This window comes from Calidris pugnax, unplaced genomic scaffold (genome assembly GCF_001431845.1).
Source record: "Calidris pugnax isolate Ruff unplaced genomic scaffold, ASM143184v1 scaffold12, whole genome shotgun sequence".
Lineage (NCBI taxonomy): Eukaryota > Metazoa > Chordata > Aves > Charadriiformes > Scolopacidae > Calidris > Calidris pugnax.
Genome location: NW_015090767.1, coordinates 498685 through 525229, shown reverse-complemented (window position 1 = coordinate 525229; position 26545 = coordinate 498685). Strand labels below are relative to the sequence as shown.

Sequence of the window (26545 nt, the reverse complement as noted above, 5' to 3'; positions counted from 1 at the left end):
TGGCTGGGTTAGCAATAAATCAGTAGACAGTGTGCAAGTCAGACAATTTTTCTTTTGACAGATCTACTGTAAGGGAAAAAACATACTTACAAAAACCTATCAGTTGTCCGTGAGTATAAGATCACTTCAAAATTTTTTCTACTGTGTTGCTTCGGATGATAGAAATATCCAACTGGCTAGACTTAATTTTCTAAGCTGTTCATCCATGAGACATTATGAATCTTTGAGAACCTTTTGCAACCAGAAGCCAGTTTGCCTGTTCTCAGTACTCTACAGGAAGTATTCTCTCAGTTTTCATTCGATTTTCTTTATGTTCTATGTATGGTGTTGTAGGTCAGCTGAACTGGATTGTTTTCAAGCCTATGTTCAATTCATGTCTACATGACATTTTTAAATAACAATCTAAAAAAATTAGTATTACCCACTTCTATGTAGTAAAGTGTAGTGTGTGTCTTACCCTCCTTACCGAACAAGTGTAACTGGGGAGTGGGCCATTAGAATAGCTGTTAGTTGAGATGCTTGACTCAGTCTGAACAGTTTAGGAAAAAATTGTAGAGACCCTTCAGGCTCTAGGACACAGTGAGATGAAATGAGGAGAAGATATCCTGTTCCACCGCTCTTCTGCATTGCCTAGAACATTCCCCCTGCTTGTAAAGCTCTGTCATTACAGCCCGAGGGCTCCACAGAGGCTAATTAGTTTCCTCTCACAACTGAGGAACTAAAGCCAAACTACTCGAGGTCCTGCTTACGTGCTCATAATATGTTCTGCCTTAATTTTTTCTCCTCTGTTTGCTGTTCAGTTCCTTGCAGTCCAGTTGTGTTCCATTTGAAATCAGTGGCATTTAAGAGTGGAGACTGGAAACATGACTTCTGGACTGAGTCGTAATTCTTGACTAAAGAGGTCAAGAAGGCAGCAGTTGTCACTTCTTCAAAGACGTATGATAGCTGTGAATACCTCTTGTATCATGCAGAAAGAACAGCAGAGGCTCTGCTCTTACTGATATATTTTTTTGACAAGATAAAACCTGCTCCTTGACATCTATCATAACGGCTTCGGTCAGTTCATTGTCAGTTCCTGAAAGAAAAAAAAGAAAGGCCATATGCAGTTATAGAGAAACAAACCTTTGACTTATGCACTTTATTTGTGAAATACGTCTGCTTTGTGTATTTGAATATAGAAATTGTATGAGTTGTGTGCTTTTTAAGACATGCTAATAGTGAAAAAGGAGACAATGCCAACTACAGAGAGTGCAGTTGGAGTAAGGAGCCCTGTGGCCATGTTCTCTGGAGCTCTGAGCTGCCTCTGGCTGCTGATACATTAGTTTGCATGCAACGCATCGAAACCTACATTTTCAAATGTTGTTTTGGAGTGTATTAGCATCTAGCTGCCTGAATGGATAGGCAAGTCAGACTTGTCCCAAAGACTTTGGAGTGTATTAGCATCTAGCTGCCTGAACGGATAGGCAAGTCAGACTTGTCCCAAAGGATATCAGGAAGAGTTGGGAATGTGGAAAAATCGATGCGTCCTGCACATAGGTTATGTTATGAGGTGCAAATGAGAACAGAAGGGCCATTCTTGTTTGCCTGGCTCTTGAGCAGCTACAGAAAAAAGCCACGGGGGCCCTGATCACAAGGATGCCAGAGTCCTCTGACTAGGCCTCACTCCCTGGGCCAAACCATGGCATACCTGCTCTGCTGGGGCTGCTGTGGAAGCAGAACAGAGCAAAGGAAGCAAAATATTTGGCTGTCAGAAGCTCTTATTTGTCGGATTATTTTAAGGGGGGATTTTATGCTTGCTCCCGTGAGTCAAGTCTGCATCGAGGACAGCACTGAGCACTGTAGTTCAGCGGTAACCAAGTGGGAGCAAACGGAGCAGTAGAGGCGGTGAAACCACAATGTCATAATATTTAACAGAAACTTCCTGACGTGACTAATGCAGGAGATTCACGGGGCAAGTCTTAGTAAATATCAGCTGAATATATTTTAATGTAATTAATATTCTATCAGGTTATCCTAACAGGAGCCTGTTTAAAGAAACAAGGAAATATTCCAGTAGGCTAAGGAAGGTGTCGTATAATGAGGTATAATTGTTGTGGGATTTTCAGTCGTTAGAAGTGCAGCTCTGCCCCCACCAGTGGCTCTGGACTGGCTCAGTACGTGCTCCACGGGGGAGGATGCTGCCCAAACCCTCTGACAGTACGTTGTTGAACATTCCGCTCCATTTCTGTAATGCTAAAAATAGTTGTCCTCATTTTAAAACACTGGGCTATTAGATTATTCCAAGGGTCTGTCATACTCAGGGTAATGGAAGGCACGTATCCATAAATTATCAAAACAGTAAGTAGTGTTTGACCGTGCTGATTATGCTTCTATTAAGATGAGTTTTCCGTGCTAGTAACCCTGGAGTACCAAGTCTATTCTGTAAATAAAGTTTCTGAGAGTGCCCTAGTAAATTTAAAAATAAAAGGAAAAATGTTTTGTTTTCATATTGAGGATGGAGAAGCATCTGACTGCTTCTTGGTGGTTTTGGTTGGTTTTTCTTTAAATTTTGCAGAATCATATCTGCAAAATGCCTAAAGTATTTTACAGTAATTGTTTCCCTTTCCCAGCCTTGAAGAGAATCTCACGAGGTTCCAGCATGTTTGCCATTATAAATCATGTCAATGCCTAAAATGTTCCAAATAGCAAAATGCATTCCAAGTGATTGATACAAGTTTCTCTCAACTTTTTTTTTAGTGATTAGATAATGTGATGCCTAATTAATTTTTGGCACCATATTGTTTGGTAGTACAAGTAACCAGTGCACTTAATAAAGTTCACACACTTGTATGTTAAGATAGCATCTCCTTTATATTTATCTTTTTAATGTGAAAGTCTCTTATTTTTAGGGATAAATAACTATGTGGAAGTCAAGGTATAAAAAGTAATGTAAATGCATTCTAAGGAAGTTGCTATGTTCACAGATACAAAGTATCTTTCTCTGTTTTGAAAACCTTTAGGTACAAATCTCTAATTTTATAGGGTGTTGCAATGCAGTTACACGCTGCAAAATCAATGAATTGTAAATACATTATATTTACATATAATATTATTTAAATATATATACATATATACAGCCATTTAACTACATGATTATAAATACACTGCATATTTCCAAAATAGTTAAAGCAAACACTATATTAATCATTTTAGATTTAATAAGAACCAATATTGATGTAGGAGGTTATTTTTGCATTGCTGTGTTGAAGGGATAATCATTTGTAGCACACTGATTAAACAGTGCAAGGCAAAACATTTATGGCTTGTCTCCACAAAAGAAACCTGTGAATGTGGGATATTTTTTCTAGCATATAGGGATTCAGTATAGCAGGGAAGATGAAACATTATTATCTGGTAACAGTTAGACTATGAAGAATTTTTCTGAATTCACATTGTAAATCTGGAGAAAATGAATGACTAAGGGTTACTTGTAATGATTAATTAGAATTTTTCCCCAGCACGCTAACATCTATTTTTAGAGAGGGATGCTAGAAGATGTTGAAAAGTGTACCATGAGTAGAGCTAGAAATATACCATTTTAACAAGATATTTTAAGCTGTATTTTAATTGTTGGATATCATGAGTGCTTTGTATTTATTTGCTTAATTACTCATATCATTTTAATGAGTAATTGTTCTTTTATTGGCCATTCTGTTGTTGTTGAGAGACTCAATTCTTTCGTTTGTCTCTGTTCTTTTTTTGTGGCTATGAGACATTTGTCTTCTGCTTGGCTTGGAATCAAATGAGTGAACTTTCAAAACTTTCTTTTGTTGCTGTATTCTGGCTTGGCTAGAAGGCTGAATTGGATGGTGTGCGGGTTACTATGGCAAACTTCTGTCAAGGAATTAACACCCATGAATGGATCAGATTCCTTTAATAAGTCTCCTAAGCTCTCACTCAAGGTCAATATGAGCACGGATGCATTCTTCTAGTAGAATTTAGCTCAGTAACTTTAGATTTATTGTGACTAAACTTAATGTACTTCATGGTGATGTGTTTCATGAACCTGTAAATGGAGGGTGGTTCTTAGCATTGAGTGGCAGAGCCTGGTTCTCACTCGGTCTGTAACTGTTCAACACACTTAGCTGCTAAGTAGGAATGGAAAAGCAAACCGCTGCAATATTTCATATTTTAATTCTAAATGATATATTACTAGGTTTTTAGCTATACCTTTTCCTTGGAAAGCCCTATATTAAATGCAGAATTGAATTGTCTGTAGCTTTCAACTCAGAGCTATTGATTTACTGTTTTTATTTTACCATGTTACTCAGCTTGGATAGTAACCTTTTTAAAAAACTTTTGATTAACAAGGTGCTTGTTTGTACTTATGCTCAGTTGCTGAGCGTAACTTTTAAGCATCTGGTTTCTTGAGTGGAATTTGCAAGCCCAAATCAGATTCTTAATTTTCATGGGCATTGCAAGGAGAAAGGAATTTGAGAGGCAGGGGTGAGTAACAGTCAACTGTACAGATGACTTTTTTTGCTTTTTTAAAACATGGGGCAGAGGCGGCAATAATTTAACAGCATAACAGAGAACATTCACTTAGGAAATAGGAGAAACAGATCGAAAGGAATTTGAGAGGCAGGGGTGAGTAACAGTCAACTGTACAGATGACTTTTTTTGCTTTTTTAAAACATGGGGCAGAGGCGGCAATAATTTAACAGCATAACAGGGAACATTCACTTAGGAAGTAGGAGAAACAGTTTTGTCTGCCTGATTGATCAAGATTTGCACTTCTTCCTGCTGAGTAGGCTGTGCACTCTCCTGGAGATGGGGGAAAGATCTAGAATTCTCCTTTGAGCCGAGCCTAGAAGCCAGCAATCGGCTTCATATGTACAACTGCCTGGGGGACCTAGTGTTTTAAGTGTGGGACCCTGTGGGCTCAAGAACCCAATAGGTGTTAGGGAGAGTGTGCAAGCTGGGGCACCCTTCTTGGGATTTTAGGTACGTGGGTAATATGAAAGTGTCTTCTGAAGTATTTTTTTCTGAATCAGGGCATGAAACAAAACTTAAGAACTATTTTCATGTGATCCAAATACTCTAATCTTTTTTGTTGTCCGGTTGTCTGATCTACAGCAATATTTAGACATTGCTCATTCTAAGTTTTTGAAAGTAATTTAGAAAACACCATATGCTTTATTTTGGAAATTTTCCAGTCTTTTCATCTTTACACCTGTGAAAGTCATGTGCTTGTACTGAGGCAATGAGACTGAATTCTAGAGACTGGCAAAGACGTGCAAACCGTATCCTGCTAGATGATTTGAGGGAGAAAGAGAATGTTTAGGGGGGTGTTTATTAGGTAGTTTTTGTGCTACAAGTTTATAATTTTGGCTACATGTCTGCTGTATGTCTCACAAAACATCATAAGTATACATTAATAAAGATATAAAACAGGTGTTATTCTTGTTACAACAGAAGAATAGCAAACTGCAGTGAGTGGATTTAGCATCAATAAATAGCTCAGAATTTTTAAAGCCAAGAAGATCCCTAAGGCTGAATGTAAAAATGGCTACTGTTAATTGACAAAGCTGTGGAAAGCTGTGTCATTTTTTTGTAGAGATTTCACACTATTTTGAGTAAGAGTTCAGTATCAAAATAATTTATTCTATTCTAATCTCATAATAAAAATCCAGTGTAATAGAACTAATTTAAAGAATGCAATTATTTGAAGAATGTTTATGTTTGAGATTTTTATTTTATTGTTTTGTGTTCCAGGGTGAACATGGCTTTGTGGGTAGTAAAGGTGAAGAAGGTGAAAAGGTAAACTGTTCTGTCCATGTTATTTATTTTTTTGGTTTAACAGCTTGATATATGGCCAACCAAATAGAGCTTTTTTTCTGAAGGTCATGAATAAAATACTTTTTTTTTTCCCCACGTAAATGATTCTTGAAATACTTAAGAATAAGAAGATTCTTATGTGTGTTAATCAGTGTCAACAGTGGTTCATTAGAAACAACTTTTTTTTTTTTTAAGAAAAGATTTAATATTGAAGTCTAACAGAACCGTAACCACTGGACTTCAGCAGTGTTTACTGCTATCTTATTTCTATGGTATTTATACAGTATGGAGTGTACGCTAAGATGACATGTAGGTGTTTATAGTACTGAAATCTTGCTTTTATGCACTACAAATTCACTTTTATAGAAACTTATTGAGTTGATCATAACTACTAAATGTTTTACACACTTTTTTTCCAAGTACGTACATTTACTGCAGTAGCAAAATTTAACATTTGCTACATCATAACTAAGTGCTAATTAAAAAAGCTTAATTTTCATATATATACTTCTGTGTACCTAGACAGCAGTTGATATGAGTATTGTCTCCTGCACACATCTGACTCAGAGCAAGTTGGCTTGACTGCCAGTGGCCAAGCTTAGTGAAGGTACATTTAGCTCTTCCTCAGCCTGGAAGTTCAGTCTCTTTGCCTGATGGACTGGCACATTGCCCTAAGGATTTTCTTAGTCTCCCAACAGCCATAAAACATTTTGAAGTGTAAATTCCAGGAGAAGCCTTTCCTTGTTCTTCACTGGTGGGTGTCAGAAATGGGGCTTGAAGCAGTTAGTCCTAATTGCAGGTGCTCTGTAGCAGCCAGAAAGAGTTCAAAAGCTTGTGCATGAAAATGGGATTTAATAAACTGGCTCTGTGAAAGGCTGTCTTGACTGACAGAATGCCAGCACCAGTCACTCTAGGTGTTGCAACCTAATCTTCTTGTGTGGCTTCAGACAGGTAGGTCTTCATAGGCCATCAAAGGCAAGTCTGTGTTGAGGGGCAAGAGGAAGGAAGAGCCTGTTCTTAGCTAATTCCTGATAGGAATTAAAGTTACAATGATGACAGTTTATGGTTGAAACTTCAGCTCCTAACCATGGTACTGCCTGTTTACTGCTTTTTCGCTAGTTTTGGCTGATTTGGATTAGGCAACCTGAATTAAGAGTCTTTACTTGGGTCGTAGATGGTTTCTCTGTGTTTCAGCTCACTGTCTGAAAAAGGTGTAGAAAAGCAGTTATGCTGAATTTATATATAATAAAGATGAAGAACGACAGATACTGCTGTTCTGGCAATATTCAGACTGAAGAAAATGGAGAGTAGGTGACAGCTTCTGAATTTTAAAGAGTGCAGTATATTTGCGAGTTAGGCTGCTTTGGACATGGGTATGTTTACTCACCCACCATACCACCACTTCTGAAAAGTGTCAGCCAGCTTTCCAGTGGTCACATTTTAAAGAAAGCATGCTGCAGATTAACAGCATTTAAGCAGATTTAAAATTGTGGAGGATTTTATGAAGAATTCCACTAACCACGAAGAAAGAAGTGTCAGAAGTAAAATACAGTATCCATAGCAACTAACATTTATAATGTGAAGATTCAGCCTCTAAAAAAAAGTACTTGTTAAGCTTGAGTGTTTCTATCTCCACCAACAGATCTTATTCCCTTGGTGGGATTGTTATTCTGTTATAGTTCTGAAGGGCTTGTGAATTTTTTTATTTATTTATTTTCCCCCTGTCATAATTGCTTTGCAGCTGTGCTATGCTTTTCTCGAGTTTTATGAATAAATTGTGTTTGGACACAGGCATGTAGTTCCAGCTGTTGCTGACACTCTCTTTGCTTGATTTCCCTTATTTTGAGGCAGTAATAAAATGACCCAACCACTGATAGTCGCATTTTTCTTATGTGAAAGCTGAGTCAGCACATTCTTTTGTAACTTTTTTCTTGTGATTTCAGAAGTTAATTAAAAGATCCCAATTAAAAGATTTTTCACTGTAACTATTAACAATGTATTCAGCTGTCCTTCAAATGGAAGGAAATATATGAGCGAAAGGATCTTACCAGTGACCACTCAAAAATAATCTGGAACAGTCTCATCAGAAGCTACACATCATGATTTGTGAGGAAATAATGTGTTTTAGGATTATGGGAGATAGGTCTCAGCCTGAACTTTAACAGTTAACTCAATCTAGCCTTAATTCAAATACTTATTGAAGAACAGCAATGCTGAGTTTCCAGTTACTGAACTCCAGCATTAAAAACGTATCAACACCTTTGCATTTTAACATAGTGTCATAAAAAAAAAACAAAACACAAAACCACTTTTACCTATTTGTGCACAACGAACATGATTAAAAAGCCTGGAACTTAAAATCTGATTTTTTTTTTTCTCATAGAAAAAACTCTGCCTCATCTTGCATATTAAAGAATAAGGTAGTGTTTGTGCATTCAGTTTTGCATATCACCTAGTGTGGGACATAGCTGCCTGAACATGGTGTATTTGCCATTCCAAACTTTTTCCAGAAGTACATTAAAAATGAACAATCCTATATTTTTGTTTTGATGACCAAATCATTCCATAGGATTGAATACCTGAAATGAACTCGGCCTTATACCTCACCAAATCAAACCAGTTGACTTTGGCTTCTATTGTGCTTTGTTCTGCTTTGGCAGAAGAAGCTCTAGGGGGGACGTAGGAAACTGAGGTGGAAGTGGGTGAGTAAAGATACAGGTGGCATCTGTAATTTAAACTATAGAGGGAGATTCTTCGAGGTTGTTTAAAGGTTTTGTTGCCACTCTTGGGTCTCCTTGAGGAATCCAGAAGTCTTTTTCTGCCTCCCTTCTTTTTTTTTTCAGTCTTGGTTGAAATTGATTCTCTCTCACAGAAGCCAGTAGTACTGACTGTGTGCAGGTGTTATGCTGCAAGATTTCCCTCCATGGGAAGTATACTCTCATTGTAAATTTGTTTTAATTACCCTTTGTATTCTATTTTCTTTGTGTTACTTACATAATTACATTGTCTCAATTACAGTAATTACAGCTGCAACAAAAACATTGTCTGCCCTTCTATAGCATGACTAAAAAAGTTTATGCTGAGAGCAATTTTAATTGGTTTGCTGGCAGACTATATCATGTGGATCCATCCTTGTTCTAACACTGTTCTGAATTGTCATTTTACAGTATGGGACAGAAAGTATGAGTATTACACTTTATGATAATAGGAAGTCAGGAGGGACTGATAATAACTAGAGAAAAGCTTTAAAATCCAGAATGTTCTTGGAAAATCAGAGATGTAGCCTGAAAAAAATGGGATCCAACAACAGAAGGCACAAGTGCAGGGAACTACCTGCAGGGGAGAATAAATCTGAGCTGCAAAAAACCAAATCAAATGGTATCGATCCAGAAATTAATATCTGAGGATTATTTGGATCAGAAGCTGAACACAGGTAATGAAGTCAGGCAGTTGCAAGTGACTCTTACTAAGATGGTTTAAAATGGAATATTGTCTGCAATGCTAATTAAATAGTCCTGTACTACTTGGTATTGATAAGGCTTCAACTGGAAGGATTTTGGAAGGAGAACACTGAGAATGGCTGGTGCTCAGGAATGCATAACCTTTGAGGAAGGATTTCATGAATGAAGATTACTCAGTGTTGTAGAGTCAGCTGAAAAGAAATATGTAAACAGTCTTCAGATACATAACACTGCTGGAAAGAGGAAGGGAATGGTGTATTTGCTCTGTCCGTAGTGCAATGGGCTGAAAGTGCAGCAAGGGAGATGCTTTGTAGCCACTAGGATAGAGTTTTTAACACTGTTGTTTATTGTAGAAGTAATTTCACCTTCCAGTGGTCTGCACTTTTTAGCCTGGTTACAGAAAAGGAAAAAAACTAAAGAAAGACTTGCTTCATGAACATACAGGTGATCGGATTATCTTAAATGATTGTACCATTTTCTGTTTCTGAGACAGAGTTCTAACAATCAGAGATCTGATCATGGTTTTTATACCCCTGGGAAATAATATAAATGCAAAATGGCAAAAAGGAATACATATGGAATAAGTTGATACAGCGGATTATGTAACGCACCCAGAACTTGAGCCATATAGAGATTGTAGTGCAGTGAAGTTATGTGTTCCTGCTGCGAGTGTGTCACAAGCCTCCTTGGAATAAAGGAATGAAAATAAAGGAATAAAAAAGGAGTGAAAGAATAAAAAGCACAGAACCCCCAGAGTAACAGATTTTAAAGCTAGGGAAAACTGTGGTAACAGAAGTGTCCACAAAATAGGCCTCCATTCTAGCAACAGAGCTGCTAGTTTTCTTAAAACATATGCTTAAAGTTGTGTCACAAAATTTGGTGCATAATTTAATGACTATCAGTTTAAATGAAGAAAAACAGAATCTACCAAGCAGAAACAAAGGGCAGTGCCTGAGCTCAAGCACCAGTTGGTTTGACTTGCTTTATTGCAGCCGTTGGGAGGCGGGGGAGGAGATAAGTTATCTAGATGTACATTGTCACTAGCAATTTTTGAAAAATTCATTTCAGAAATCTCAATACTTAATTAAACTGTCTTATGTGTCTCTCAGGTAACCCTTGCCTCTCCAGCAGTCATCTTTTCTTTAATCTGTAGCTTCTAAATTTCCTGAGGCAAGATGATTAAGTGCTTCAGTTCAGATGAGTGGGCACGTACAAAGTTTTGAGCTTGGAAGCTATTATGAGCTTAACAAAAAAATAAAATCTAAGTTAGATTTTAGATCTTGAAACCTAAAGAGGTTGAATTCTTATTTATTATTATTTATTTTGATACCTGAAGTACATGCATAGCTTGGGAGTTGGAACTGGCCCAAAGCCGGTTAGGTAATTGGGCAGATAACGTCTAAGATCTCTTTTTCCTTTGTCAAATTGGTAACTAATTCTTTTATCTCCTGGGTCTTGCTTTCTTTAGTTACTCTAAGGTCACCCTTTACCCAGGCTTCCCATTTTTCTGTCATCTTGTCTACCTTCTTGGTTATAATAAGTATTTGTGGTAGTATATTTCACAGATACAATTCTTTCTGTAATTGAGCGAGAACACTGCTAGGACACATACAAATAAATTTCATCGTAACTTGGCAGCATGTGTGGAACAAATCTATATTTTATTTGGGATAGTGATGATAGAAGAGCCAACACATTTACATGTTAATTATAGCTGTGCAAATATGACTGGGTTGTCACTAATAGATAACGGTGATTTCACAGAACTGGGGACACCTAAATTCTTTGCCTTGTTTAGCTGCTTCAAAATACTGGTATAAAATCCCCATTTCTACTTTAAGTCATAGAGGCAAGGTATGTCGTTTTGTAGACTAAATTGCAGTACTAGGATATCTCAGAAGTTGTGAGTTTCCTTTATAAAGTATATTCCCCTCCCATCTCACATTTAAAATAGAGGATTTTAAAAATGGATATCATTGGAGCTGAGCTATGTAGCAGTATATGCACTTGTAAACACTTGATCTTTGGTAAGGTGACTCTTTTACTGCAATTCTGCACTTGATATTTCTCAGTAAAATGATAAAAATAAAACATTTACATGTATTTGACTACAGGAAAGTTTGAAACTAAAATTATGATGATATTAATTCACTATTTCCAAAGTTTCATCCTTTAATCTTTACTTTTTGCCTGTTTTGATTGGGCTTTTTGCTTGTGTGTACATGTGAGAAGAGAGAGAGTCTGGGGCTTGTCCAGCTTAAATATAGAAAAAATTGTATCTGCTTCATTTTCTTCTAAACGCAGGATGTTCTTTGTATATATTTACTATTTTGTGAAGTACAATTTGAATTATCCCAGGAAATAGGGTTTCCTCTATTTCCTTTAGAAGATAAATCCTAATAGATCTTAGTGTCAAGAAGATTTCCTGGAGGTTCGAGATTTTCTGCTTCATCCTATCACACCTAATAAAATACTCCTCTGTCTATCTTCCATCCATTCAGAAGACACAAGGCTACAAACTTCCAGTCTGTCCCCAGGTGTAGTCTTTTATTTCACAGCCTTCAGTATGCTTTTCTTAAATAAACATAAATAAATGAAGAAGGAATCACCTTTTCTTTCTAAGATGCTATTTTAAGTTAGTAATTTTTTAGTATTTCCAATATTTTGATGTCTGTACCATAAATCTCAGTGATGAAACAGGTCCACATGAGACAGCTCAAGTACTGGGGATGCTTCTGATCTACTTGAAAACTAGAAGCTATTACTCATGGATAGAAGACAGTCATGAACCTCAAAGGTCTATAATTAAAAATACTAAAAAAAATGACAGTTAAGAGAAGCAGTTAGTAACCCTCCTGTGTAATAGCACAATGCTTCTATTTGTCAGCTGTAGATGCTACTAGAAATGCTTCAGTCTAAACAAAAGACGAGAAGAGTAAATTCAGTAAGCTGCAAGTCTTGGTGTAACTGTGGCCACTGCATGTACAGACCTGTTAGTCCAGATGGTTTTTGGAGTAACGGAAGAACATGCATTATGGACTAAGGGTCCAAGTCCCTAGTCTGTTTGGAAGGTGGAGTCAATGCCACTGTGCTGAAAATGTGGCTTCTTACCTTTGCTAGCCATCAAAACAGATACTTTATTGGTGCAGGGGGAAGATTTTCTGAAGTCCTTTAACTCCTATTTCATGCAATTAAGACTGGGTGCTTTACCATCTGCATGTAAATGTGAACTTTTTCATACTTTCATACTACTATATGAAAATATGAAAAATAAAGTATTAAATACTCCAGTACTGGAGTTTTCTGTTACTCATCTTGTAACTATTAGCCACCTATTTGCACCTTTTAAGCTTTGGGGTCGGGGAGAATGTTTTTCTTTACTTTGCTTGTGCAATTGTTCTGCTCTGACATTGTGGTAGCACTTTAGAATTTTTTGTGTGAAGTCATATGAGGTTAAATGTTGTTTACAAGACAGCCGTATTGATGAATAGGTATGCAAGTGTTTTTATTTGACAGAGTTGTTTTTTATTACCAAGCAGATCAAAAACGATCACAAAGAGAGGCACCTGTACACAGATATTCTAGGGGAAAAGGAAAAGCATATTGTTAATTCTACAGGAAGTCTCTACCTGGAATAAAAGCAGTCACTTGGCATTTATCCTAGTAAGCTAAACATTACCAGGGATTATCCTGTCGTGCTGTGGTATTTGGTTTGATCTGGCCATCTTCATACTGTTTAACTCCCTTGCTCTTTGAAACAGGCTTAACCAAAACTACCTGTTGGGAGTAGTTCCTAGTGTATGCTCACTTTTGAACTGTGTCTGGGAATTATACAGGGAAATGCTAATTAGACTCATTGAAATGTCTGCAAAAGACCTTCACAGCTGGGGTCTGTCAATTTGATGATATAGATGACCAAGTTCGAGGTCCCAAGCTGTATCATTGTTTAATTTACTAACACATACCCATTTGGTCAGATTAAAGGTTCATCAGGCTCGGCATCCTGCTTCTAATGATAGCCAGAGTGGTGCCCAGGGAAAAGCATACGGACAACGTAAGCAAGTACAATGCTTCTCTCCATGTACTCTTCCAGCCTCTAATTAATGGAGACTGCAACCTCAGCCGGACGTGTTTTCTGTGAATTTAGTGGTTTTCAATGGACTTCTCTCCCATTAGCGAGTGCAGTTTTCCCTTCATGTAAATGAAATTTGTGTAAACTTTGAGCATCTGCAATATCCTGTGGTGAGGAATTATGCCATTTATCTTTGTGTTTGAAGAACCACTTCCTTTTGTTTGTTTGGAACCTGCTTCCTCAATTTAATTTAGTGCCCCTTACTACTTCTGCTGGAAGTCCTGCACGTGGGTTGGGGCAAACCCAAGCACAAATACACTGTGGGCGGTGAATGGCTTTGAGAGCAGCCCTGAGGAGAAGGATTTGGGGGTGTTGGTGGATGAGAAGCTCAACATGAGCCGACAATGTGCACTTGCAGCCCAAAAAACCAACCGCATCCTGGGCTGCATCAAGAGAAGCATGGCCAGCAGGTCAAGGGAGGTGATTCTGCCCCTCCGCTCTTTTGAGACCCCAGCTGGAGTACTGTGTCCAGCTCTGGAGTCCTCAGCACAGGAAGGACATGGACCTGGTGGAACGGATTCAGTGGAAGGCCACAAAGATGATCAGAGGGCTGGAGAACCTCTCCTATGAGGACAGGCTGAGAGAGCTGGGATTGTTCAGCCTGGAGAAGGCTCTGGGGAGACCTTATCACACCCTTCCAGTACCAAAAGGGGGGCCTACAGGAGAGCTGGGGAGGGACTCTTTATGAGGGAGTGTAGCAATAGGGCGAGGGGTAGCGGTTTTAAACAGAAAGAGAGCAGATTTAGATTAGATATTGGGAAGAAATTCTTTGCTGTGAGGGTGGTGAGGCACTGGCAGAGGTTGCCTGGAGAAGTTGTGGATGCCCTATCCTTGGAAGTGTTGAAGACCAGGTCAGATGGGGCTTTGAGTGACCTGCTCTAGTGGGAGGTGTCCCTGCCCAGGGCTGGGGGGTTAGAACTTGATGATTTTCAAGGTCCCTTCTGACTCTAACCACCCTATGATTCCAAGATTCCTGTTCTCCTTGTCAGAATCAGTCAAGAATCAATAAGCATCTATCATGCATTCCTGAGCTGTCTCTTCCAAATTGAAGAATACCAGCTTCCTTAGTATCTCCTACTGTGAAATATGTTCTTTATTTGATCATCCTTACTAGCTGCCTCTTGATGTTTTTGAGTTCTGTTGCAGTGGTTAAAGATGGTATAGACAAGAACTACAGTGTATATACTATCACAATTAAATTCTTCATTTCTTTATCTGGGCCTTCCTAATATGTCCTCACATGAAATTTGCTTTTTCACTATCTCTTTAGCTTTGGGTGTGGCCTTAAGCTCTCACTCTTGGTCCTTTTGAACTGACTATTAACAGTCGTTGCGTTTGGGAAGCTGTGATTGCGTTCACAGATGTTATGGCTACGTATGGGACATAAGGATTTTACTGTCTTCATCATTTTATGTGTACCTACAATGAACTTAATTTGTCCTTCTTTTGCTATGTCATTTCATCTCATCATGCCTTTATTGCTTTTTCACAGTTCATCCTCATCTCTTTTATCCTGTATAATTTGGTATCGTCACAAGATTTAGCCGTGTACCTCAAAATGGTTTTCTTTATGAGGTTTGAGTGTAAACAAATAATGTCTTGCTGAGAACAAGATTAGTAGAGAAAAGAAGTAGGCCAATGCCTAAATGCTGGTGTGAACTCTCTGCCTTGGATAAGAAATATAACATTTGACAGGTGCATTTTTTTGGTGTTAGAAAGGTATCTTTATCAGTCTGACTTCTCTCTCCCAAGATTCTGTGTAATCTTAAACTCTGAAAATGGCCATTTCACATATTGAGCACAACATCATCCTCTCTCTGTGTAGACATGTTGGGGTCCCAGTTTTCATTTAACAGCTCTGAGAGTTGTGTAGCAGCAATGGGGTGAATGCTGGGGCTTGGGTCAGGACAGCTGCGTCCAGCAGAGAAGGTAGACATGGGCAGGGACCTTGAGTGGGCTACTTGGCGAAAACAAAAAGAACGGGCAGCATATGTATGTGTATTTCTTAGAGAAATGGAAGAGACTAAGAGTAATTCAGAAGCCAGAGCGGGGTACATCAGTACTAATGTAATAAAACGAAGATTTCTAGTGTGTCCTAGCTCTTCTGTCTGACTGTGCTGCTTTCCAGAAGGTATGTGGTCTGAAGTTATCTGTAAGTAGCAGATCTTACTCATTTTCAGAGTCAAAAGTAGAATACAGAATTTCTTTTCATCGGCTTGTCTAGTGAATTGTTTGTATTCTGTGATGAATGGAGGGTGTCCCATGTTCAGCCTGTGCTTTTGGTTCATCAGAAGAGAGGGGTCATCTGCTGCTGCAGCTACCTAGTCTTTTAGCTCAGGTGATAGAGCTTTTTGCTGTAAATGAAAATATTCTCTCTTCTGACTCCACAGATGATCTTTGGTGAAAGGCCTTATAATTCATTATGACAGATGATTTTTCTCGTTTGCCGTTTATTAATCTGAACAGACTGAATTTTTAAAAGGTGATTGCTGAGTCGAAAGATAAGAAATGCCAGAATAGAATTAATTTGCAAACTAAATGTGACCTCAACTGGATTAGAGAGAAGCCTGGAAATAGCCCGTCATATGAGTTTCCCACAAGATAGTCTCAGAGAAAGAGGTCTGAGTGAAGTTCAACATCCAGTCATTTTTGTTCAAACTTATTTTCTTATCACTGTTTCTGGATTATTATTTTTTTTGTCTGCTTGCCATTTTTGTCACGTGTCCTTGATTATCTGTGCCTTCTCTCTTCCCTTTTTTTTTGGGTCATACTTTACCTTTGCTGTTGTGCAGACACCCACCCATACACATATTTTTCCGTTCTTTTTTCCTATTTTACTTTTGCAAAACCTGTTTACATTTCACTAATGCCTTTGCATAATATCTTTGAAGAAAGAGTTGTCTTTAACTGGAAGTGCTGTGGGATGCATTGTAGGTACAGTGTACCATAGCATGAGTACTTCAGCTTCTTACAGATCACGTAGGTTCTGGACAACTTCAGGTAGTATCATTGATCTGGTCTTAAAGTTAGCCAGGATGAGAAATTAAAGTAGTTTCATATGGTTGTAATTCTCAGTATTTTCTGACAGTGTAGTCTAGGTGGGATATATTTTTCTCGATCCCAAATGTAGTGATAGGTTTAACTTTGAGTGAGTGTATTTTCTTGATTTCCAGTTAAAATCGCACATTTGCACTAATGCACTTGTGCGTTTACATAGGCATGTATGTGTGTGCTAGAATAAGTCATCTCCTTCCAGGAAATAAAATACAATCACGAAAATACTCGGTAACATATGAAGTAATAGATTTCTAAATTAAATCGCTTCTGACTGAATTATTATGATTTACTGCAGTGCAGTTATTAAAGGAAAGTTTTCTTTAACAAGAAGTTCAAGGCAGAAAGGAGGCTCTGGAGGGAGGCGGCATTAAAGCAGTACAGAGCAGGCAGAACTGAGTCCTTGCTGGCAGGGGCAGTGTGTAACTCCAACACAGCAAACGGAACAGAGCTCCTGACGTGGGTCTCCTTTCTCCCAAAGGGGAGGCAGTCCTTGGGAGCTGCTGAGCAGAGACACACTGCGAGATGGAGCTGGTGGGGCTCCACAGCAAGGAGGCCACTGCAGCTCCTACTGTCAGTGACATGCTGTATGCACTGCTGCAAAGGATTATTCGTTATGAAAAAGAGAGTACTGACAGGTATCTAATGAGAAAAGGCAATAGGATGATCTAATAAAACAGTATTCATGCTACAATATTACCTAGCAACATTCAGCATAAATTGCATAAATGCTTATGCAGACTTGTAGTTTTTATAATTTAGCCTCATATTGTGACACCTTTTTAAAAATCCTTTTATGTAATATTTCTAAAATAGACATGAATGTGAAGAAGTAAATTTGCAGATTAAATACATGTATTTAACTCAATGGGCTCCCTAAATGGGCTCTTGCGGTTTTAAGTGCGAGCTGTTTGCCATTCAGGTGAGGATCAGAATTCTTGACCAGAGTGTGATAAAAGAAGAGACAACAGAACGGCTACTCGTATTGGTCACTGTAGAACAGGAGGTGACAGAACCTTTGTTCATGAATGTGCTAAAAATAAAACTCTGTGTGAACATGTGAGGGGGGGAAGCTTTCACAACCTGCAAAGACAGATCTGGATGTTACTAATGAAAAGTCAGTAACAGACATGTTTAAGTGTATTTAAAACTCCAAAGCACTTCTTTTCTTTTCTGCACTTAGCAGTAATGTTTGTTAGGTAGTACTGTCAGTGATAACAGTCTCCTCCCCCATCTCCTCCTTTCCAGCTGCTTCTTCCTACCCCTGGTGTCCCTGTGCACTGCTATCCCAGCTCTTTGCGCAATGCCTAGTAAAGTAAATAAATCAGGTAACTGTTTTTACCAAAAAAAAGCCCATGTTCACTGGGTTATACCCCAGCAGATTCTGTTTCTCCAGACTGCCAGTTGGCTTTTCTTCAGCAACCAAGATATTCCAGAAGAATAGGCACATTTTAATGACTGGAAGGTGCTGCAGTCCTATATAGATGACTTTTTGGCCTAGAGAAGAGCAGTATAATTCCTTTTGGTTGAAGCTTAACTGAAAGTTGTATTCCAGGAACAAGCCTAAGGTGTTGCAATTGCTAATGGCTGTTGAGATTATGAAAACAGACTAAAGCTACTCCAAGGAAGGTTTGGAAGAGCTCTAACAAAACACATAGAGGGTGAACACCTAGTACGCTGCATCATTTGGTCTTCAGTGTCACACTCTTTGCTACTGTAGATATACCTAGAAAATACTTACTTTGAAGGAGACCTGACATAGCATGCATGCAAGTCAAGGGTATTAAGGCTATTATCAAAGATCTGCACAAAAGTTAAAGAATGGTAAATTGTACAGCAGTTTGTGTCTAATGTAGCTAACCCAAACAGCAGCTTTATGCTGCTACTTTTTGGTGAATGCTCATTGGTCATATTTGTGTATTCTTAAATTGAAGTTGAGGAACCAAAGAAGCTAGCTTAGAAGAGCAGCTAATTTACAGCAGAAGTTCAGAGTTCCTGTGACAGTAAGGGAGACTGAGTTGCCTTAGGTGTCTACAGGGAGCATATAATTGATCTTCCTTGTATGGTGAGGCCAATATATATTGCGCACAGATGAAGAAGTTTTGCCCTTTTATGAGTTTTATGTACTTATTGAAGGCCAGTGATAATTAAACTTGCTTCTGTTGTCAATAGCCAGCCAGTAGATGCAGCTCAAATTTCCCAGGATGACCTTTCTAAAGATGCTTCCTTCCCTTCAGTAGGCTGCAGAACATTCTCTCACCTGTTTATTCTAGACCCATTGATTTTTCACACTTCACTGCACAGTGGTCCAGCTAGAGCAGAAATATGACAATTGTATTCATGCACGGTACTCTATGGCTGGTTGTATGGACAATCACGAGGGAATTGAGAGCTATGAATTTTTATTCTCTCAAAAAGAGAGAAAAATTCCTGCATTAGATCTGTAATTACTCAATTTTATGCAACAGGCAGCCCTTTCCTGCTTTTCTAGCTGTGTTTTGAACTGGCCTTAGTGAAGTCTGACTGACTAAGGGGTGCTTAATTTAAACACAGATGCAGCCTTGTCCTCAGATAAATATCCATCAGAAGACTGAATACATCACACTTTTACATTGTACCAGGGTCCACAAGAGCTTTAATGAAACCCCAGTTTTGTGTTCCAAAGTATGCTTTTCTATGACCTTAATGAACTACCTACTACAGTCTAAGAAAGCAGAGGTAACCAATAGCACTGTCTGTGTAACCTGGTGAACATGGTTAATAGTTACAGCTACGGAAGATGTGATTATTCTGGTGGTTGTGTGACAGAATTAAAGCCAGAGGTGCAGCCTTTGCAGAAAAGACATAGCAGTCCATCAGCTTGCACGAACACTTGGTGCTGCTTTAACCATCTGCAGAACATTTTTGAGAGTCTAAATAACAATAGCAATAGCCTGCCAAAACCACGAAAGCATGGGTGTCTAAAAAATACTACATGCTGTGAAAGCAATACTATTTGTCAACTGCTGACAAGAGCAGATAGGCTTTAGGTTGCCTTAGGAGACCAGCCATTAAAAGAAACTAGTTTATTCCTCCTACGGAAAAATCTTCATTCAACACTAACACTAAGCCAGTATAAACAGAAACCTCCCCACTAAAAGACAGATGGAATTTAAAACAAGAAAAGTTAAGAATTTAAAAAGAATTTTAAACAAACAGCTGAAAGTCAAATCCATTTGTAGTATTTACTTAAAAAGGGGAAAAATAATGTGCTAATTTAATGAGGCAGCTTTTTTTCTTTTCAGGTTTTAATCTACTAGATTCTAATCTAATAGGTACATAAGATACTTAAATTCAAAATTATTGTGGAGTTTGGTGCTGGAAACTTAGAGCTAAATTCAACTATTAGTTTTGTTTGTAAGTGATGTAAAAGTAAAATTCTGTAAAAGCTCAAGTATTTGTGCAAGTCAGAACATGTATTGTGATTCCTTCATTTCAGGTACAGCACAAAGACAGAGCAGAGCATTTATTTATCCTATCCCAAAGATGTTATAAGTAAAATATAACATTTAACACAGAGATGGATACCTACAGAACAACCAGATTGGTTAATTAAAAAATAAATAATATAGAAGATGATGCTTCACCTATTGAGTAGGTTTTGTGCTCATCGAACCAGAGAAGAATTGGGCTGAAAGGAGAGGTTATTGAATGGAGATAAACGTGTGACTTTGCGTAAGCTTTGCAATGCTGAGTTGTGCACTGAGTTACTTAGGTTACCCAGTGTTTTAGTATGTGAGCATGAGAACCAGCAAACGAGAAGATAAATGATGAACAGAGTTTTAGTGATGATATTCCTAATGGGTAGGTGAGAGCAGGGTGAGGGAGCATTTGTGAAAATAGTGTGATCACATCTGGATGAAAGTGGTAGCTCATGGAGAGCTGAAAAAGATTATGTCTATGGTATAGATGTGGTTTGTATCTGAGTAACTCATGTCAAGATTATTGCAGTTTGTGGTGACCAGTAGAATCAGTGTCTTTTCAGTGACAAAAGAGGAAGCTTTCTCGAGGAAAAACTGTTGAAGGAAACATTTAAAACCAATTCAAATGGTTAGATATCAACAAGAAGGTACTGGAAAGTTAAGATGTTCTCTTGGACAGGAGGCATGTCTGGAGTAGAAGTGTAAATGACAACTCATAGAGATGACAGTTGATTTTTATATTTGCAGATGAGGTTAGCCAGAGACACTGTATCAAGAGAAGAAAACTGGACCATGAATGTACCCTGTATAGCCTTTTCATTGAAAGGTGCAGGTGTGAGTTGTCTGACTGAATTAATGAGTCTTTGTAGTTTGGAAAGCCTCTTGCTTTTGGATTATGAGGAAAGATATAGCACCATAAATGATGAGCAATACACCAATTTTTAAATTGAAGTAATAGAATGTATTGTAGAATTCAGCCAGATGCAGTGAGTAAAGAACAGTCACAATGGAGTTTTTAGAGTCTTTAGCATATATACTATAATTTCTTTCCATGTATGCAAATTCTTGAAATAAACATCATATTGATTTTTTGGGGAAGCTTTGAGCTATTTAAGAAAGTTATTTACATCCACTAAGGCCTCCGCACGTAAATACCAAGTAGCATTTGCAAATGAAGAACACCAGAAAAATCTCAGTGACTTTTCTTTATAAACACATTTTGCCTGACTGATTGTACTTTCTCTGAAGAGAGTGTTAATTATATTCAAGTGGATGTTAAAATTATATATTATCTAGGAGACTGAAACTCTGCTTTTAGATAACTCATGATTTACTTTGCATTATTTTCCTTGTTTTTATGAATAAAACTTTAATCTTGAATAAAGAAGTTAAGTATGGGAATACATGAACAAACTATTATCAAAAAGAGTGAATTTTTGGATGCTGATTTTGCTTTTCCTCCTTGACACTGAAAAGTTTGAAGAAAAAAAAAGTGAAATGATGATGGCAGGATGAGCCATGGCAGGGCAGGAGAGCAGACAGAGTAAAGTTTGCAAACCACACCATCTAAATTTCATGTGGAAAAAACAGCCAATGTGAGCATCTTAAGCATGAGAACTTTCATTAGGTACATTTATTATTTAATAACTAAGCTAAGTGTTATATTGTAGCAAGCAGAAGTTATGTAAAATCTCTGTATTTTTTCTTTGTTTGCTGTCTAACATCTATCACCCAAAAGGATGAAGTTTTGTATTTCTGTTGCATTTGGAAAATGGCGAATGGAGTTTAACCTTCTAAAAATAGCTTTATGTTGCAATCCTGCTCACTATGTGATCCATTATAATCCCCAGATCCTTTTCTGCAGTGGTGCTGTAGGGATTATTCTTTACTTGCTATTTGTGCATTTGATTTCTCTGTTTGGAGAGCACTACGCTGTAACATTTATTGGACTGGACTTTTTTTTGATCACTGTTCTGATTGATCAAAGTCATTTTGCATTTTAAGGTTTTTCTACAAAGAATAAAAACGGATGGCTGCCTCATTCCTGCTGACAGTTTTGGAGCCAGGGGTTGGCCTGGCTTCAGATCATTCTGTGCCCGAGATTTTGGATTCACTTGAGGTGGGAGTTTGCCTCCCTGGCCTAGGAATGTTTAGAGCTTACTTAGAAATGTGATGCATGACACTCAGCAGTACTTAGCTGGTATGAACATCTTCAGTATTGTTCAGTCTGTGTAAGTAAAGCAGGAAGGAAAGATTTTTCTCACTGTTGATTGTAGTTTACTAGAAATAGTAGTGTATTTCTGCAATGTTTTATGCTGTCTCTTTCTCACTTTGGTTAGGTACTGGTCTTATGGGGTGTAGGGTTACAGCCTGTTTGGAAGTGAGTTTCTTGTGTCACTCTTCTGTTTCCTTGCATACTATCTTAAAGATGTGGAAAGTGACATCACAGAGTTTCAGAGTTTCAAAATTTTAAGTTATCCACACTGTTAGTGATACTGTATAGCTTACGTACTTTGGAGAGTATTTCAGCTATTGTTAACAATAGTACTTGAAAACGTTGATAAGGATATCAGGAATTCCTGATTAGTATCATTAACAGGGCGGTGCCGCAAAAGAAACTTTACCTTTTTAGGTAAACTTGTAGGTACGAGTATATTTTATTTCCAAACTTTACTGCCGTAATCAGGAGGAAATAGTATGCAAGGAAAAGGAGGCAGCCTTGAAGCTGACAAGGGAGTTGAAGGCTGGTACTCCGGTCGTGCAGCTGCCACATGTGAGCCCCTGGCTGTAATTAAGGAATGTCCCCCCTGAGTTCGGTGTGCCTGCTCTGACACACCACACACCGAATCCCTCCAGCGCTTACACGGGAGCAGCCCCATCAGCTTGTTCCATTGGGGTCATTGAAAGCAGAATGCACCCAAAGAAAGAGAAACAATGCAGTGTTACATTGGATTAGTTTTAGTTACCTAATGAAAAAGGCATGGTTCTTCCAGAGTGTTGTCATCCTGTTTTTAGAATAAGTAGTCTTTAATTGTCTCATCTGAGTATAGTATAAGCAGGCAGGAACATTAGATATAAAATGGCATTAACACATTTCTCTCTCATTTCTGTTAATCTATGAGGCAAGCCGCAATGTTGATTATTAACAGCCTCCTCTACATGGCAGAGTGACTTCAGCATTCTGCGAATTGGCTAGATTTGAGGCTGTTAATTATGCAGTATAGTGTGCTCCATAAAGGCAGAAATGAGCGTGACTTGGCTTAGTTCTCATGAGAATAAATTGTAAAAATTGGACCTCTGTTTGATATGAATTCTGGCTTCACAGGGGACATGGATGTTTCATATGACAGGTTTGGCGAGGACAAATCATTAACTCTATTAAAAAATCAGAATAGGTTAATAGTAAAATCACATACCTGGCAAAAAGCCCCTGGCTCTTGGGACTCTACAGAGGTCCAGGCTCATTAATTGGAGGTGCTTTTCTTCATTTTGTCTAAGAAACTGATAATCATCTTAAATCTAAATATCTTGTAAATCATAAGGAAGGCAGCTTTTCTCTCTCCCCTGCATTCACCAACCACACTTGTATGTGCCTAGAACTGCCTGCCAGTGTTTTGAAGTTACCATCTGCCTACTGTAGAAGAAAAAGGCATGGTCTCCAGCACGTGCTGCTCATCTAACATCAAGGCAAATGATGAACAAGGGTGAGGGGAGGGTCATCTTTTGGTTTAGGCTCTCTGTTTAGGTTTTTATGTAAATGTAGATGTTGCACAACAAATTATGACAAGATGCCTTTACCTTAGGTTTCCACATATACATCAAAGAATCTACAGAATACTACTACTTCTGAAGCAAATCTGTACATATTTATATAATTTTCTCTTAGATTATGAAAGCAGATAAAGAAATCATAGAAGAAAAAACAGCTCCATAAATTGCAATGATTTTTAAATTTCCTAGATATATCTTCAGATAAAGAGATACAATGTGAAATACATGACCGTACTTTTATAGCTATTGCAAGGTTGTAGCAGTGTAACTGATACTAGTTGAAAGATCCTGAAAGCGGTATTAAATGTCCAGTGTGTGACAGTGATGAAAAGTAAAATGTAATTTTTGCAGTTTCTTCTAAAAGTTTTAAGTGAGCTATTTAAAGAAGAATAGTAAGTTTGGGACTTCAACTGTTATTTTTTTTAAACTGACAAAATTACTGTCTCAACCAATGTCTTAATCCGTAGAACAAAAATAACTTTATAGATTAACCCTACTAAACTAACAAGTGTTAAATTCCTATAATTGTTTGGTGTCATCTAAACTTTTGCAACAAATGCATAGATTTACTGGTTTAATTTTTAGGGTTTTTTACAAGTAAGGAAGGCAATACTTGAAGGAAAACATTAACGCTGTGATGCAGGCTAATGCGTAGCATTAGGTTTGTTATCAACAAGATGTATTAAAATAGAAACAATGAACTAGCAAAGCCATCTTGTGCATGGGATTATTAAATTCAGTTTGCTGTTGCTAACTTGTTGGTAGGCTTCAGTTGTTTGAGTAAGCTCATACAAACTCATTTTGCAAAGCCGATGATTAGATGAAATGCCCTCTGTCGTTGCCACTGGAGGAATGGCTCTGAATCAGGGCTGTGTTACAAATGGAGTTTGCTGAATGATCTCAGGTCAATACCATTTGCCTAACGGAATTATGAAGATGTTGCTGACATAATGAATAGGTTCTGCTCAGACAAATACAGTCCCCTGGAGATAACTGAAATTCAGTGCAGGGCTGTTCCCTTTCTTTGGTTGATATGAAGAGCTTGGACTCTAGTATCAGTCCTCAGGCTTTCATGAGAATTATGTTACTTTTATGATTTGACAAAGTTCAGTCAGTTGATGAAGTATGTGTTAACTAGAATAGCATGATAGTTAGAGATAATACAGAACTGAATCCGATCATGTACCCTACAAAGAATACTGTGTTTTGTAGTCAGTGTTTCATGAGCAAACACAGGAACCAGCCTGTGTAGTCGATTCTGAAGAATCCTTCCCACCATTTTTTTCTTTTGGTTAATAATATTGTTCATATTCATACTTGTGAGAAAATTTTCAAAACAAAAATTGTTTTCATTTTTCAAATGCAATCAGTGAACCATATACCAGTATGAGTTAAAGAAAAATAATAATACTGAGAACAGCTCTGCTATGAGATATTTAAAATAAGAGTTGTTTCTTTAAAAACAGTCTCAGAATGAAAGCAATTAATGTAATGTCAATGTTAATATTTTCAAAAGGAAAACTGTTCCCCAGTGTAAAATTTTGTTTCACCACCATGCTCTCAGAGCACTGTGTGAACCAAGAATATTTTTCCGTGGTGAGTCTTTATGGATGTCCAGTGGCACTGTGAAGTACAGAGAGCTGTAACTCTCAGAGTGCTAGACATTTTTCAGAGGCATTTCTTTGTAAAGAATTTCTGTTGGAGCGCAAGAAATTATTTTGCTTGTGCAGCCAGCAACATATATGTAACACTTCATGTAGAGCAGACCAGAATCTTAAAATATTTTTCCTATTAAAAAGTGTCATGGGTTAGTATCTGTCTTGTATATATCATAAAATAAATGTTCATTCTTTTAGGGTGAAAAAGGAGATAAAGGAGAACCAGGACCAGAAGGCATTCGCGGAAGAGAGGTAAGCTGAATGGTAATGGAACAGTTACAAACCTTTGCGGGGATTGGTTAAGCAATGAAATTCAGAATTTAAGGAGAGTGATGGATTTAGAAAATGCATATGCCTGGAGAGTTAACATCAACAAGATGATGGGGCAAGAAAAAGAGATGCATTCAGGTGAGAGATGAGTTCTTAGGGCTTCAGGTTGGACAGGAGAGCTGTGGGTAAGGATGTGGTAGTTTTATGATATTTCTGCTAAGGGCTCATGAGATAAACTGAAACAAACATGGGGATTAAAGCAACACAATATGGATGAGAAACATTCCTGGGTGGATAATCTGCTGGAAAAGAGGGCATTTCTGGAGGCAGGGTAAAGCTAGGCTTGGAGCCAGGCTGTTAGCCATGCCTGGGTGAGAGCCATGGGTCACTCACTGTGTCACGAGTCTCATGTGGTAAAGAACAGGAGTTAAAATTTCACTTTTTTTCTCTGCCAGATTTCGCTACCTACTTAGTTGATTGGTCTGGTCCATATTTGAGGTAGAACATGAGTCTGCATCTAAAAACACTGGATAATCCTGTTTGAGGACTGAGTTCACATTCAAGCTTGAAGCTGAGCTAGCATGATAGATATGCCCAGTAATAAACCTTACTGTTGCCCAATTTATTTTTAAATTTAAATTTATTTTTTTAATATGGGTGAGAGCCATGGGTCACTCACTGTGTCACGAGTCTCATGTGGTAAAGAATATGAGTTAAAATTTCACTTTTTTTCTCTGCCAGATTTCGCTACCTACTTAGTTGATTGGTCTGGTCCATATTTGAGGTAGAACATGAATCTGCATCTAAAAACACTGGATAATCCTGGTTGAGGACTGAGTTCACATTCAAGCTTGAAGCTGAGCTAGCATGATAGACATGCCCAGTGATAAACCTTACTGTTGCCTAATTTATTTTTAAATT

At 38.0% G+C, this 26545-nt stretch overlaps 1 protein-coding gene across 9 annotated transcripts in view; it reads left to right on the top strand.

Moving 5' to 3' along the window:
• Positions 1 to 26545, top strand: part of COL19A1 (collagen, type XIX, alpha 1) — a 193384-nt gene that overhangs the window by 61054 nt on the left and 105785 nt on the right. For 8 of the 9 annotated variants that reach the window (XR_001411381.1, XR_001411380.1, XM_014936919.1 and 5 more), the window contains exons 11-12: positions 5755 to 5799; positions 25553 to 25606. Coding sequence is in view for 7 of the 9 variants with exons in the window: in XM_014936919.1 (XP_014792405.1) it covers positions 5755 to 5799; positions 25553 to 25606 (99 nt within the window). In the remaining 2 variants the exon portion in view is untranslated. The remainder of the gene's footprint in view (positions 1 to 5754; positions 5800 to 25552; positions 25607 to 26545) is intronic. The other variant, XM_014936910.1, reaches the window with a different exon arrangement.